Here is a 15,241-nt window from a genome sequence, read left to right as displayed (position 1 = left end):
AACTTTTTGATTGTTTGCTGCTTTTTAACTGTTTAACTTTCTGCTTTTTCTTCAGAGGATGTGCTGAGTAAAGATGCTGGGGAGTGTGCAATATGCCTGGAAGAGCTGCAGCAAGGAGATACTATAGCACGGCTGCCTTGCCTCTGCATATATCATAAAGGGCAAGTATTCCTCGGGATGCATATAAAATTCCAGAAGGTCACATTTATTGGGTAACTCCTCTGAGGAGTGCCTAAAGGAGCACTAAAACTTGGTCACTTTTTACATTTAAGAGAACAACAACAAAGAAACAACAGCAGCAACCCTGAAGGTGTTTTTAAAATGGTATCTTCCTGCCTCTCCACCAATGTATTTGAAGTCAGTTTTCCCTGCTGTAGTCTTCTCACGGTTCCATGAAAAGCCCACAGAGGAAAAATGCAAAATCACCTGCATGGGGAAGGAGTGCACATCATAGCTATGGAGCTTAGGTTGTGTGTACCTACATAATAAAAGTTGTGTCAAATGCTAATAGACTTGGGGGGAAAGGGCAAACACTTTTTAAACCTGTTTTGTATTTGTTTTTTCGAGTGTCTGTAACGACAGGAAGTAAAATGTCAGTGAATGACACAAGCAAGATCATAGTGTTAGTAATGAAGAAACCTGTGTATAAAAGCTGGATAGTAATTTGTAAAATGCTTCCTTAGAAAATTTCAACACTTAAACACTCGTTCAACAGTGTTTAATATCCAAATATTATTGTGGTCTGGGGTTATTACATTTTCAATGAATGTTGAAATATGTGTATATACATATACTTCTTTGTATAATATGAAATCCTACTATTTAGTGAAATTAGGAGAAACTAATTTATATTCATACCTTAGTGCTGAATGTTACAGAGATATTCATGTCAATTGTTTTCATTTTTGTCTTGCATCCAACAGCTGCATAGATGAATGGTTTGAAGTAAATAGATCTTGCCCTGAGCATCCATCTGATTAAGACAAGATTCATGTTTTTAGGTAATACTTATTTTTAGATGCATACATTTAAACAATAAATATCTTTATTATCTGAAGTAACTCTCTATGCTATTTTCTTAAAATTTGTGAATTTGCTACTGTGTCTCAGAACTGCAATATTAATCAGTAAGTATTGACGTATATTGCAATATGTAAAAGGTTTTTGCATCCTTATATGGCATGGTCTGAAATGATGTATTCCAGTTTTAGTACTGGAAAGTGTCAAGTCAGTGCCAATAAAGCTTTAGCATTAACTTTTAAAGAGTAATTTTTCCATGGAAATGAAACAAAATTAAAATAATACAATTGTGTAATTTTGGATTGTTCCATGAGTACTGGCATTTATTTTTGCTGAAAGCTTTTGGAATCATATGAAGAAGTTGAAACTAGGTATTTTCAAAACCACTTCCATGTTAATGCATTCCAGAATGTTTAAAATCTATAAATAAATAAAAATACTAACATGTTTCTATCCATCCCATCTCAGAGGTTCACTTTTTTCCAGCTTATGTCTTGTGTTAATGATTTCCGATATACAATCAGTGTCAAAGGTTTAAAGGATACATTTATTCTTTTAGTTGACTAGTTCGAAAACTTTATCTTGCATTAAACTACTGCCACGAAGCACTGCAAAACACACCAACAATCATCATAATTCTTAGAGAAATTGAGATACCTGAAATTCTGGCTGGTAGCTGAGGCTTTGGTTTTGTTGTTCTAATGGAAATTAAAATATCTGAAGACGTCATCATTGGCATTTATTTGTTCATTTGTTTCATCTTGCTTCCTGAGTCAGTATTGCAGGTCACATTGCAGTGCTATGGTTGTTGCAAGGGTAGCAGAGAGAACCTGAAGGAAGGTGTCCTGCTACAGCGATAATTGTTTTAACCTCAGGGCAGTGTTAGCCAAAATTAATAAACAAACATGTTTCCTATATTGCCCCAACAACTCATTTGTGGAAGAAGCCCACACGCTGTTTATGAACACGTTTGTCTCTCTACGTGCTCATAGGTGTCTAACCTCATGTTAAATCCAATTTGCACTTTTTCACAGCGGAGATGGTGATAATTGGGGGCTTAGGGAAAAGGGGAAGGAAAACACAGTGGTTCTGCTCATGCTGTTTGAGTGTGTTATATACTGAAATAGCTGAAATAATGGTACTTTTGTCTTCTGCTTTTTCAACAGCTGCTTCCACTGATCAGAAAACATAGGTGTGAGGTTCCCTTGCTGAACACAGCGTGCCTGGCTTGAGACTTACAGTTCTTTCTGGCTGAAAAAGGCAAAGATGGACAGTGACATGGAAAAAGCATTGCAGACACCAGTTACTTGCCAGTAGTGCTCGGTATACCAAACACTCATGCAAAGGACACACAGGGATTCTGAAAATGCTGCACATTCTGTAACAATCGACTCCCCACAGACATTACTGACACTTTTGTATTGAAGGCCAAAGTTCCTAATTTCAGCCTAACTTCTGGTTCTGTGAAGAAGCGGGTTATTGGACATGTTTCCTACTGCCTCAAGTGGAAGCGGAGACGTTCGATACGTGCTATCTGAGACCCTTACAGGAGGATGGCAGCCCCGGTTTTGAGTGGGAACGTTTTCACCTTCTCGTTGGCTGAAGAAGAGTAAATGGCAAATTAAATATAATCTAACAGTGTGACCTTAATTTACTGAATTCACGCCCTGTTTTATGTTCTTCACTTTTTTCAAGAACAGAAAACATAAACTTCTCTGCATAGGAATACTATATTTCAAAACTTTGTAACTAAACCTTTGTCACAATGCAGTCCAAAGAGTAAAACCAAGACAGGTAACTAATTTATATTGATCAAGCTATAGGGATTGTTGAAATCTGCACATTGTATTGCTATTTAAGTAACTAAAACTTCTCTTTTACTGCTTGTGAGTAAAAACAACAAAAAAAAATGCAGCAAAGCAAAATATTACAGCTATGCAACTTTTTTTTAAATAGGGAAAAAAAAAAAAGAAGAATTACCAATTTTAAGTGCTGCCAGTTAAGGTAATTTGTTTAACGGGTATTTTTTTAAAAATGTTTCAGGTAATTATTTTGTTGTACTACTCTCATCTCCAGGCTGCCTCCTGAGGTGTAAATGAATAACTGCAAATGTGGGCACAACAAGAGGTTTTTATAGGCACGGGTGAGATAACATCGAGGTGGGATTTGGGTTTAATTTTTAAAACACGCGCAAGTTTTTGTTTCTTTGTTTGAATGTGTTTTTGATGGCAGGATCTGTAGTACTTTGCATCTAAATCCTTGGTCTTTTCATGTACAGACCAGCATTTGAGTGTGGTTTGGTTTTGTTTGGGTTTTTTTTTGTTTGTTTTGTTTTTTTTTTTTTTTTTTAAAAGCACCTGCATTTGTTTAATTTATTATTATTTTACTGTATTATATTGGCATAACCAGAGCTCTGTGAAACACAGGATGTCTCTGGGGGAGTACACCAAGTAAAACTGTGGATAAGTATTAGTTCCCATAAAGTGTCACAGTTCAAAAAAAAAAAAAAAAAAAAAAGACAATAAACTGGAACAGATATCAGGGCTTAGAAGCATACTTTTTATATCAGAATTAATCATGGTTTCTGAATTTCACAGTACAGGGAAGAGTTAAGGATATTTATTAGCAACAGCATTTTTAGTGGATTTCAATAGTTAAATTGCACAACACTTCGAACATTTTTCTTGTACATACATAATTCTGCTTTTCTTTTTTTAAATACATATTTCTCTCATGCTACTGTGATTCATATTAAAAAGGGCAAAGGACAGGAGCAACTGCTGCTATCTGGAGAACAAGTGCAGTGCATGTTACTAAACTCTCCTATCTTGCTTGCAGAGCAATTCTTGCCTGGATAATGTTTTCTCTTGAATATTGCTCTGTAAAATGCCATTGTTATGCTGCAAATCTAAAGGAGTCCAAACTAGGTAATTGTCGTAATCACCAGTGCAGTTTCTACATTTTTGGGCTTGCATCACTGGTTTCAGCTGAACCTGTAACTGTGGGGCCCTGTTGTACTCTCTTTTTCAGTGGGAGCAGAACCATTTTGTCACACCTTCAATTCTGTAGTCACATCAAATGTAGTTGTTCCCTGTACAGATTCCTATTTAGCTGAGAATATTTGTGTTGCCTTGTATTATCATGGGGGGGAGGGATGGGATGAGGAATTACAGCACCTGTAATACTCGAATAGTGGTGTTGCCTGCGGGCCCACTTTCCCGATATTTTAAATTCCTGCTGTCTTCTGAAAGTAAAGCGTTTGCATTTGCGTTTGCATTGATTTACTGTTGGCTTCATGCCTACAGAAACTCACCTGTAATAATGTAAAGGGGTTAGGTAAGTGTTTTGGTGTCCTGTGCTCCAAGGTCATAGATAGTCTTTGGCTTGGGGATTAAGTAGGTAAATATTATAAACATAAATCTGTTTACAACTTAAGCTCAGTTTTGGTAGTTCATATTTCTAGTTCATTTGCTGATTTTTTCAAAAACCTTAATTTTCTGTATTCAGATGCAAGTAGCTGGTTTAACGACCCAGCAGTTATTACTGCTGTCCTACATTTAGGACCAGTGCTTGAAAAGCATGCCACTAGCAATCACACTGATGCGTGGTTTTGCAGGCAAGGGTACGTTGCTGCTTCCATCAGAGTGGGAGAGCAGCAATACCTTGGATTATTTGAGGAACTGATATGAGGTCAGCCTTAGATTCTAGTTTGGCGTTCTTGGTATCCATAAATCTCTTCTGAAAGGCTATGGGAGGTTTTCTTGTATCAAAACCTGTAGTGTAGACCAAGCCTAGAATGACCTTGGAAGCACGAGAGTGATGAGTTTGAAAACGCCTGTGGAAATTCACCTATGTAAGCTTTATGTCACCAGCTGTGTTGGTCAGTTGGCGTTGACCATGCTGTAGACATAGCTCTAGTCATAGGCAACACCTTCTTTTTAAAAACATCCTCACAGTGGTCCTGAGTCCTTGTGCTTCAGAAGGGAAAATAAACACCAAACAAGTCCTGCGTCTCGATCAAGGAATACCACACTTGTCCACAAGAAGCAATAACTTAAATTATCGTGTGATATGCTTCTTTGCCTGTAAATATATTGAGATTGCCAATTCTGTGCGGTTTCAGAGTATTTTCTATCATCTGGCCTATATCTTCCCTAAGTATGTGAGGGTGTGAAATAATTCCCATACTCAGGTCTGCCATAAACATGCTGCTTGCCAGAAGGGGAAGAGTAGACTCAACACTGTCTTGAAATGTGAGATTTTTCTGAACTTGTAACATACCCATGTATCTTGAGTAGCAACTTGTGTTTTGCAGTTCTCAGTGGAGGTGGCTCTGAGTTGGATTGTATATAACCCTACTCCACGCAGTAGCGAGAGCACCATGCTACTGTCAGCACAGGGCACCCATTGCCCTGTCTCTTAGAAAGCAGTATATCTATAATAACACTTTCCCTTTGAAGGAGGTAGCTAATTTTCTTTCAACGTGTACATTCGGCGATGAGTTCAGTGGGGCGTAAAAGCAAAAATACCAAGCACACTGCAAATGTGTGGTATTTTGTTCTGGGGAAGAATAAAGCATAAAACAGACGGTCTTATTTGTAATCAACTTAACTTGCATATTCAAGGGTAAGTGTACTGCGGTATTTTGAAATGGAAAATATGTAGGTAATGTAAAAAGACGTGGGAGGATACTTGTGACCTTTTTTGTTTCCCCTGCTCCCCCCCTTTATGATGTGAAGAGGGTTTTATGACTTAATCTTGAGATTTATACATTTATCCTAGTTCTTAATGCTAGGAGCACTGGCTTTTTAATTAAGTCTTTGCTGAAAGGCTGTAGAGCTGGTAAAACTGACTCCCAGAAGACTAAAATCTCAGCGAATGTGGGAAAGATAATTTTTATTCAGAAACGTGCACCTTTGGTGTTTCTGGTTGGATAATGTCTAATGCAGAAAATGTGCTTATGGACGCTTTTAGTACGCCGCCTTTTCCATGTGAGGGCTTCAGAAACTTGCTCTATTTCTTCTGTATTTCACCAAAAGCAGGGAACATGGCACTTGAAGGTTACTGCTATCTGTACGTAAACAGCAGCAAAGCATACATTGGTTTTGATGCAGGCCAAGATCTCTCTGAGTTTCTGTGAATTTTAGCTGATTTCCCATATTGAAAGAGAATATTTCTGTGCAAATTTGGTATTGCTGTTTTGTAGCTACTAGTTTTGCTGTACAGTTGGGAGTTTCCTGCCAAGAGACTTCCCTATACCCGGGAGCGCAGAAGTGCTACTATGGATCTTCCAGCTCACCTTTGCCAGTGGAGGATTATCTTGGTTTTTGATGAGTGCTATATTTTACGATTCACTTTCCACCCTTCCAAGCTTAAAAGTCATTTTAGTATCAACTTCTCCTCTTCCTAGCTGAAGACATGATACGTTTTAGGCCATATTCTCTCAATCTTTGGACAGGCTTTCCATTAGCATCAGCAAAAGTGACATAGGAGGTTGTAGCTGGAAGAGGAGGGCTTGATAGGGGTTTTGATAAAACCCAGCCAAAACTGTTTTTTCCTGCAGCAGTGTCATCATCAGCTCATACCACTTCTTGTCCTCCAAAATACTGTGTGAGAAATTCATGATAGAACTGTGTCCAGTTTTTGGTTCCTAAATGTAAAACTTCTGTGATGTTTCTCCGTATAAATTAACCTGCTTCTAAAATCAGGTTGAAGTTGTTTTAGCCTCTTGGGGAAAACAAACAAACAAACAAAACAGTCCTTACTCTCAAGTTGCATTTGGTTATCTTACTACACAGGTCGGCTGGCTTCCCAAGCCGCCGTACCGTGTTCTGTAAAGTCATTTCTCAATGAAGTACGTCAGAGCTGATGATGGGATAAACTGTAAAATGACCTCCCTGCGGGGCTTTACTAGTTGCTGAAGACTCGCTCAGGTAAACCATCGTAGGAATATCATGCACCTGAAAAAGGCTGGACTTGGTTCTGCCTTTGATTTAATAAGTTGCCAGCATACAAGAAGTAGAAGGCAGCGAGCCCACTCGCTGATCTTTCTGGCAGCTTTTAATCTATGTATGTTTGTTTGAGAGACTTTTGCCCTTGGGTGTGCTTTGGCAAAGATTTTGCAATGATAAGTAGGATTTGCTTGATTCTGGCAGAGTTTCAAGTGTAAGTAACCCGACGTTGCAAGTACATAATCTGTTGCTGAATCCTGTTCCTCTTGTTTTCTCTCAAATCTGTCCTTTTTATTGCTAATTTGTTATATTTAATAGTAAACATTTCTCAACGTGGCTGGTCACAAGCTCTAAAGGTGTGAAATGCTAACAGGAAGAGACATCGAAGTGTGATTCTGTGCTTTTCCTGTGCATATTAAGATGAAGCTGAAGTATTCCTTACGTACAGTCAAGAATTCTCTCCTAGCTGATATTGCCAAAGCACTATAACTTTCAAGGAAGAAGGGAGGTGGCTTAGCTGTAGAGGGGATGTTTTAATGAACTACTTAATTTTAAAAGCTGCAGCATCACACGGAACGAGGGGTGATCCGGCGTTAACCTTATCACTTGATTGCAAATCTTGTTCTGGCTCTTCTACCCTTTGGCAGGTACCTGCTGGTAGGGAGCAGAGTGTATATTCCCCTTTTTTATATGCCTCGTCCCACCGAGCTAACCCTGCCCACAAAGAGTTAGAGGGAACTCCGTGCTAGCTTCTGAAATGCCACCCGTACATGCAGTGGTAATGGACAAGATGTCTTCCTTCATTACCCAGAGCAGAAATCGGAATGTAATTTGCAATGTCTAATGTAAAACATGTTTGTTTTTTTTTTTTTAATTGAGCAGTATGATTGCAAGTTGACTTAAGTTGTTCTAAGGTACTCTTTTCAGTGGTTTGCCAGTACATAATCATGAATGAAGATATTTTTTTATTGATTTTTAGGTTGTATGTTTAACATTCCATTCATGTAAAATATGTACAAATATATGTAATAAATCTTTTGAAGCACAGTTTTCTTCACACTTTCAGGTAATTTTTTTGGTTGGTTTTTTTGGGGTTGTTTTTTTTTTTTTTTTTTTTTTTTAACTATTAGTGAAAGAGGCATCGCTGTGGGACAGAGCATGGATTTCCTTCTCCCTGATGGTCACCAACACTCTCCTGTCTGTTCCTAAACAGCTGGGAGGAGGCTACTACAACAGGCTCCCACAGTGACAGGTTGCTTGGAGGAGGGATTTCTTCCCGGAGCCACCGAGGGCATTAAATCGTTCTCCAGTTGAGTTCCCTGGCAAGGGCAGAGCCCTGCCATGGCCTGGAAACCTCCGCCCAGGGCAGCAGCTGCAGCTGGGTCACCTCCGGTGCTGTCTGCACTGGAGAGTGCGATTTTACACCCTTCTTCACTGGAGAGGGTGATTTTACACCTCTTCCCCAACACTAGTTGGGGGTGGAGCTGAGGGCGCCCTGAGCAAAACCAAAGTGCATTTCACCAAGGTTCTGTGCAGTGTGGGTGGGGAAAACAAAAGGAGTTCACTCTCTGGGCAAGAAACACCTCTCCTTATGTTGGGGTGTTGCATCTCAACCCAACAGGGTGCTGCTCCCAGCTGGGGGGGGGGGGCTGTCAGCAGGCTGGTTATAGCTGCTGGTGGAATGTGATGCAAGGATTTGTGGCACAGGTCCCTCCAAGGCTGGGTGTCCATCCTTGCTTGCTCCGCTTTTGAGGGAAGCCTTCTAGCATGGCTGGGGGTAGCTGAACCCAGCGTTAAAGCACAGCGACAGTTACGACTCTCACAATTCTCTCTGTGGGAGATGAAAGTTTTAATGCATGAATTATTCAAGACTGCACCAAGAGACAGTTGGATGTAATTACTAAGAAACGTGTTTATATTTCTTGCTGGTGTAACTTCCCCCCCTCCCCGCCAATCACCTTCTGGGAAGCCTGAATTCCTTCACTGCCAGTAATTCCTGTATTTTTCTCCTCGGTCTCAAGTCGCATTATGGAAGCAATTGATAACTAGTTAGAGCCGTGTTTGGCTTCACATCAGGAAAATCTGAAAATTATTCCAGTTCAGTAGGTACAGGATTTCATGTGTGGAATTTAAATTCCCGGCATCTATTGGTATCATGTCCTGTGTACAGCTGGGACGTGGGACATGCCGGTTGTGCCCCAAGTCGCTTGCCCTGGGGGGTGAACAGGGCGGTAGCGGTCATCGCCAGCAATGCTGCATGTGTGTGCGCGTCTGGCCCCGATACCACACACTGTTGCTTGGTACAGCCGGTGAGTGGTCTGTGTCTGCTTCTGGATGTGGCATTGATTTTAGCAGGAAGGTGAACAAAATACACAGCCTGCAGCAGAGAGAGCGGGGAGGGAGGGGAGAGTCCCCTGCAGCAGCTGGAGCTAAACGGGGGTGTTTTGTCCCCTGTTTTTTGAGTGCCCTGCGCTGGAACCTTGAGAGAACATGAGTGCTCTTTCTGAGGCTACAAGACCAGAGCAATGTCTGAGCCTGGAGGGCTCAGGCTGGAACCTGCTGGTCTCTGTGAACATCCCCCGGCGTATTTGTTTAGTTGAGGAGGTGCCTAGCTCCATCCCACCCTGCCGGGAGAAGGGTGCCCATGTCCAGAAAGCCAAACAAGGCCATAGAGGACACTGCTTGCAAGGTTCTGCGCGGCTCGTGCCTGCCATCTCCTCGCCAGCTGGCCACTGGACAACAAGAAGCCTCAGCAAAAGCCAAGTGAGATGGAGTTTTCGAGCCCTTGTTTAATAAAGCATCTGTTTTCTGAGGGGGATGAGATCAGGGATGCGTGGGGGCAGGGAGGGAGGGTTTGACATAAATAAATAATTGTATAAAGCCTATCCTCAGTTGACGCAAGATGACTCACTCGTAAAGGCGAGAGCGTAGAGGAGGCAGATATTAAAAGCACGACGATGGGTCCTCAGCTGAGCTCGGCGGAAACTGCAGGTGCTTGGTGCCTCTCCGGATTTGGCCCATTATCTTTTGAGTCATGTTTTGTGCCAGGCTCCTGCCCTGCTTTTCATTTTCACCCTGGTTACAGATTTCTTTGTCTGAACACGGGTTTAAATTTTAACAAAGACTTCTTCCCCCTCCCCCTCCTCTCCTAGTTGCTTCTTTAAGCTGGCTTCAAACAGAAGGAAAAGGAAAACCCAAAGCCTCTGTCCAAGCCTGGGCAGGTTTTGTCCCCAAGGAGAATGACTACCATGGAGCTGTGTGGGGTCTTCTCACCCGCTCCTGCCTCACCGGACCTGGATGACTTCCAAAGGGAGCAGCTTTCCTCTTCACAAATCGCCCGGGCCAGGATTAACATCTGCTAAACTCGGGATTAAACAGCCCGGCAGGTAACAGGAGCATGAAAACTTGACAGCTTCATTTGCTGCAGCCCGTGAGGGCTGTCTCCTGGCTCGTGAGGCTTTAGCAACTAATTAAGTTGTGCTGCCTTCAGTGTACGGGATGAATCCCTGGACACAAGCGGTTGGGCATAATTTAGTTGTTTGCAAAGGGTTTGCTGGAGCTGGAGCTCTGACTCTCTTCCCCCTGGGAGCAAAGGGGATGCTTCTGCACCGGGGACGGTTTGCTCTCTGGTGGAAGTGGCCCGTCAGCCACCTTGTGGGCTGGTTGCCCACTTTGGGGGCCAGGATGGGGGAAGCGCAGCACATTTCTCAGCGAAGGTGCTCAAATCTGGGCTCGCCAGCGCTGCACAAAATGGTCACTGGCCAAGGGTGCCAAGCTCTGGGAAAGTGTCCGTCCATTACGCTGGGCTGGAAGGAGCTGCTGTGTGTGAGCAGGGTGCGATGATTTAGTTGTGTCCCCATTACGCGCATGCCACCTCCTCTTGCTGCCACCTCCAAAGCGGTGCTCCTTCAGAGCCATGTGGGGCTGCCGCCCTCCAAGCAGGGTTGTGGTGGCTGGGGCTGTGACAGCCCGTGTCACTGGGCCAAGGCAATGAGAGGAGCCGACAAAACGGGAAAATTGTGTCACTGAAGTGACAGAGATGATCCCCTGTGAATGACCCTGAACTGCCCCACATGTGGGGCCGGAGCAGGGGCCAGGCCAGGGGGAGGGCTGGGATTTGGACCCACGGCCCTGCCCTAACAGCTCTGCTGGGCAGAGAAAATGTGGTGGCAGCTACCAGCAGGACAGCCAGAGCAAGGGAAATTTCTGGTTCTTCCTTTCCTGTACCCGGCGCCCACCTCTGCATCTTCCATTTCCACATTTCTGTGGAAGGTCCCGGGGCCCCCCTGAGGCTGTTGGGAAGCCCCCGTTTGGCAGCCCTGGTGGCTGCAGCGTGTGACAAGGTTTTCTGTATCACCACCTTATCGGGTTGCTTCACACCCCAAAGGCTCTGAGCTCGGGTGGGTGAGGCAGCATCAGCCCTGACAGAAATCTGCTGCTTTCCAGTGCGGTCACCCCAGGACTCCCCATCAGCGTGGATGTACGAGGGTGCAGGACACCCCCTGCTTTCCCAGGATAAAGCGATAGCTGTAGTTTTCGCCCCCAAGGCCAACTACGATACCGGTTTTTATTCCCTAACCTGCCTGATGTGACCTCTCATGCCTTGATGCTCCTGAAGCCAAAGCTGCTGTTTGCTGCTGAAACATCATCCCACCTTTCAAGTCCCACTGTGTACCTGGGGCGAGTTATTTCAAACCTTTGCCGTTCATGCCCTCATCTCTTGTTTACCTCTGGGAGCAGAGAATGAACACTGGCTAACCTCGGCCCTGCTGAGATTCATGGGGGATTTGAACATGAAATCCCCAGGAGGAAAGAGGGGACTCCCCAGCACTCCCTGCATCCTCTTGCCATCCGTCCCCACCCACGGAAGCAAGGAAGGGCTCCCCGCTGTCGCTACATCATGTTCTTAGAAGCCTCACCCATTCCACAGGGCAACACAGAGCCCCCAGCAAGAGAACAGAAACCATCCCTTGTGAGTAAATTCGGAGTCCCCAAGTGCAGCAGGCAGCTCCCAACCTGGTGTCCATGTTTATCTATCACCATCCTTCTGTTTTGTTTCTACCTACTAAAGTGACAGTCAAATCCTTCATGCACAGCTGCAGCTTTCTGCTGCAAAGGTTATTTGTTCCACCAGTTGAAAATCGAGCGGCCCCTGCAGTGACCTCTCCTTCCCCACGGCGCACCCGTCCCTTGCTGCCTTTGGCCCAGCTCCAACACCTTTGGTCCCGAGTGTGGACATTTATACGGTTTTGCAACAGGCTCCAGTTCCGCCCTGCCAAACCAAGGTAAGGGAACAGAGTGAAGATACAGGGAAGCAGGGTTGGGTCTCTCGCTGCCTTTCAGCCTTAGCGCTGCTCCCACAGCAGCTGTGGGATGGAGGGGTTGGGATCCTGTGCTGGCTGTGGTGGAAGAGGAAAGACTGGGCGGCCTTGCAGCACCCTGTGAGTCCTGAACCGATGTCTGGCAGCTGGAGATGCAGGGCTGGCACTGGAGCTGCATCACGAAACCAGGCTCAGCAAAGCATCCTTTCCCAAAGTCCTGGCGGCGCTTGAACAGTGGGGCAGCGCTGTGCTACGTTGCAGCAGGGCTCCCTTGAGGGCCACTGGATTACCTGGCACGCACCAGTAAGCGCACGCAGCTTGCACCAGCCAAATGCGAGTGCTGCACCTCAAGCCAGCAACACTTTGCCCCCAGCAGCAGGTGCAAAAGCAGAGAGCTCCTGCAGTCTGTGTGGCAAGAGCACTACAGGGGCACAGCACAGCAGCAGTATGGGTGTCCCTAAGCCACTGGCACCATCTTCCTCGCTGCCCCTAACTGGGTTGGCACCCGCTGCCGGAAAGGTCCCTTATGGACGGTGCCAGCTGTGAGCGCCCTTCTCCAGCTGTGGTGGCTCCTCTCTCTCGCCTCCAGCCAGAATTAGTTGGGCTGTCTTGGTCCCGTCTTGATCCAGCTAAGTGTCTGCTGACAGGGCTTTAGCAAAGCCAAAGCACTTGCAGGCTGCCTCTTCAAGTTCTTTAAAAAGCTGTTTATTATCACAGGGGACAAGTGGAAAAGACATAATGCCGCGTACAGAGAAGGTCTTAGCAAATTACAAACAAGTCTTTAAAAAGTTACAGTTGTCTCTGAATTCGAGTAAACAAGGCTCTCGCTGCAAGCTGCAAATGTGGTGCTCCAATGCGCTCTACAAATAGTCCAGTAAGACTATGAAAAAAGAACGGCAGCCTGAAACGTTGTGCCAATAAATGTGGGAACTCCAGCTGCTCCCAGAGCAGCAACCTGTTTTCCTCCAGCACCAGATTCCTGAAGCTGTGATGTGCTGCCTGAAGCAGACCCTCTGCCCTGGGTGAGTTGGGAGAAAGACGTTGGGAAACCCCCTTGGGTTTCGTCAAAGCCAGACCAAGCTCTGCTCAGACCTTCAGCCCAGCCCAAACGAGCGCTTGAAGCCCAAAATCACTGCTGAAATGAGTGGCTGTGAGCGGCGCGATCACTGGCAATGTAAGCAATGCAAAACTTTGTCTGATGTGGAGCTGGGCTTGATCCCACCACCTCTTACTCTGAGGCCGTGTTGAGCTGCTGCAGCCCTGCAGACGCTCCTGTCCCTGAAAACACTGCCCTGGGTGCCTGGCTTGTACCAGCTGGGCACATAACAGCATTTGCAGTGGGGCTGAGGTTGTTGTCACGCTCCAAAGGCTGCTCTAAACCAAAAAGGGGCAAAAGTGTCTGCATTGGAAAGCCTGGAGGGAGCTGTCAGCCTATCACTGAAATGAGGACGGGAGCTGGAGTTTTCAACTGTATTTTCTACCAGGTAAATGAGAAAATAATTCAGTGATTAGAGCAAACTGGGAGCACACTGTCCTCCAACACAGGCAAATGACACCTCTGGTGAAGGCCCTTCCTGCACCAGCATCTCCTCCTCTCTGTAAGGGCAGGCTGGCAAAACAGGACCAGCATTTTGACAAAGCGCATGAGTGTGATTTATTAAAGTCACTGAGAAGTCTTTAAAGGCCCTGCTTTGGCAGCTGTTTTTGCAATTGAAATCCCACTCATTTGTAACTGTGTGCCCTTTTGCTTCAGTAAACAAATGGCTCAGGTGCAGAAATCATTCAAGTTAGCTGACTTTCCTCTGGCATGGTCTAAAAGCCTCATCTGTCTCCCTGTGAAAAATCAGTGCTGATACTATGGACAGGGAGGAAAAGCCACTGAAAAATAATGAACACTAAATTGTTTTTCTTCTCTTTTTCTTTTTTTCTTTTAACTGTGGGTTTTGTGAAAAGCTTTATAAGTATTTTAAAATACGTTAGAGAGCTGAAGGGAGCAGACAGAACTGGGGAGTGGGAAAGGTCTGATACCATGTAGGAAACAAAAACTCTGCCCTACAAAGCAAGCCTTTTCCCATGTTTTGCTTTACGGAGCAGATCTGGGAGATGGGAAGGTGAGGGTTCATTGATTTGGCATTTTAACAAGATTCTTCTTCCAGCTTACCAAGGTTTTGTGGGTTTGTCAGCAACTGGAGAATTGTTTCTCAAAGTTTTTTTTTTGGGGGGGAGGGGTGGTAACATGGGAGAAGGAAGGTTTGCACACAAAAAATATCATCAAATACCCCACTCCTTTGTAAACTGATTTCTTTTAAGGGCATCTAAAGTTATACTCTCTAAAAACTAATTATTTGGGGGGGGGATAACATTTTCTTGCTGGTCCTTATCATTGCTCCTTGCTCCTTGCCTTACTCTTTCCATTAATTCAAGCATAGAATAAAAGCTTTCCAAGCAAATCTCAATCATTCCCTGTGCTTACGTGTTGCTGGGAGAAGGGATTTCTGCTTGACACAATTGATTTTCAATCGTCCTTTCCCGCCACTGAAGCTAGGCAACTTAATACTGCTGTATTGCCAACAGCACGGTGTCTAGGCCAAGAGCCAAGGCAATGAACAGCCTGCTAATTAATATTTCACATTTATCTCCAGACCCCCTCCCCAGAACAAACACTGTAAAAACAGGAGGTAGCAGTTTCTATGCAGCCCTCAGGAAATTTTAAGCAAAAGTGTTTTACTGCCAGTTTTATGCTTTTACAGCAATGGCAGTAAGGACATCTGATTGTAGAAAAGAAAATGTATTGGCCTCAATATGGAAAAAAGGATTATTGAAGGTAATCTGAACCTGATGTAGCCATTGCTCAAAAAAAAAAAAAATAGCAGTATCTACAATGCTGGCTGTAGTCAGTGGAGAAATAAGGGCCTAATTTCTAGGCAGGAGAAAGGTATTCGTGTTGAA

The 15,241-nt window shown here is 44.4% G+C and overlaps 2 protein-coding genes across 2 annotated transcripts in view; both read left to right on the top strand.

Annotated features, from left to right (window-relative positions):
- The window catches only part of ZNRF2 (zinc and ring finger 2), a gene marked incomplete at both ends in the record, with an annotated part of 56,726 nt that extends 55,745 nt beyond the window's left edge, over nt 1-981 (top strand). The window contains 2 exons of the mRNA XM_082478957.1: nt 56-161; nt 924-981. Of these exons, the coding sequence (XP_082335083.1) occupies nt 56-161; nt 924-981 (164 nt within the window). The remainder of the gene's footprint in view (nt 1-55; nt 162-923) is intronic.
- The window catches only part of RPL14 (ribosomal protein L14), a 291,729-nt gene that overhangs the window by 178,853 nt on the left and 97,635 nt on the right, over nt 1-15,241 (top strand). The gene's annotated exons all lie outside the window — the stretch shown is intronic.

Source organism: Vanellus vanellus (assembly GCF_965231255.1).
Source record: "Vanellus vanellus genome assembly, chromosome: 2".
Lineage (NCBI taxonomy): Eukaryota > Metazoa > Chordata > Aves > Charadriiformes > Charadriidae > Vanellus > Vanellus vanellus.
The sequence above is the reverse complement of the archived record's forward strand: the minus strand, read 5'-3'. Positions and strand labels throughout refer to the sequence as shown.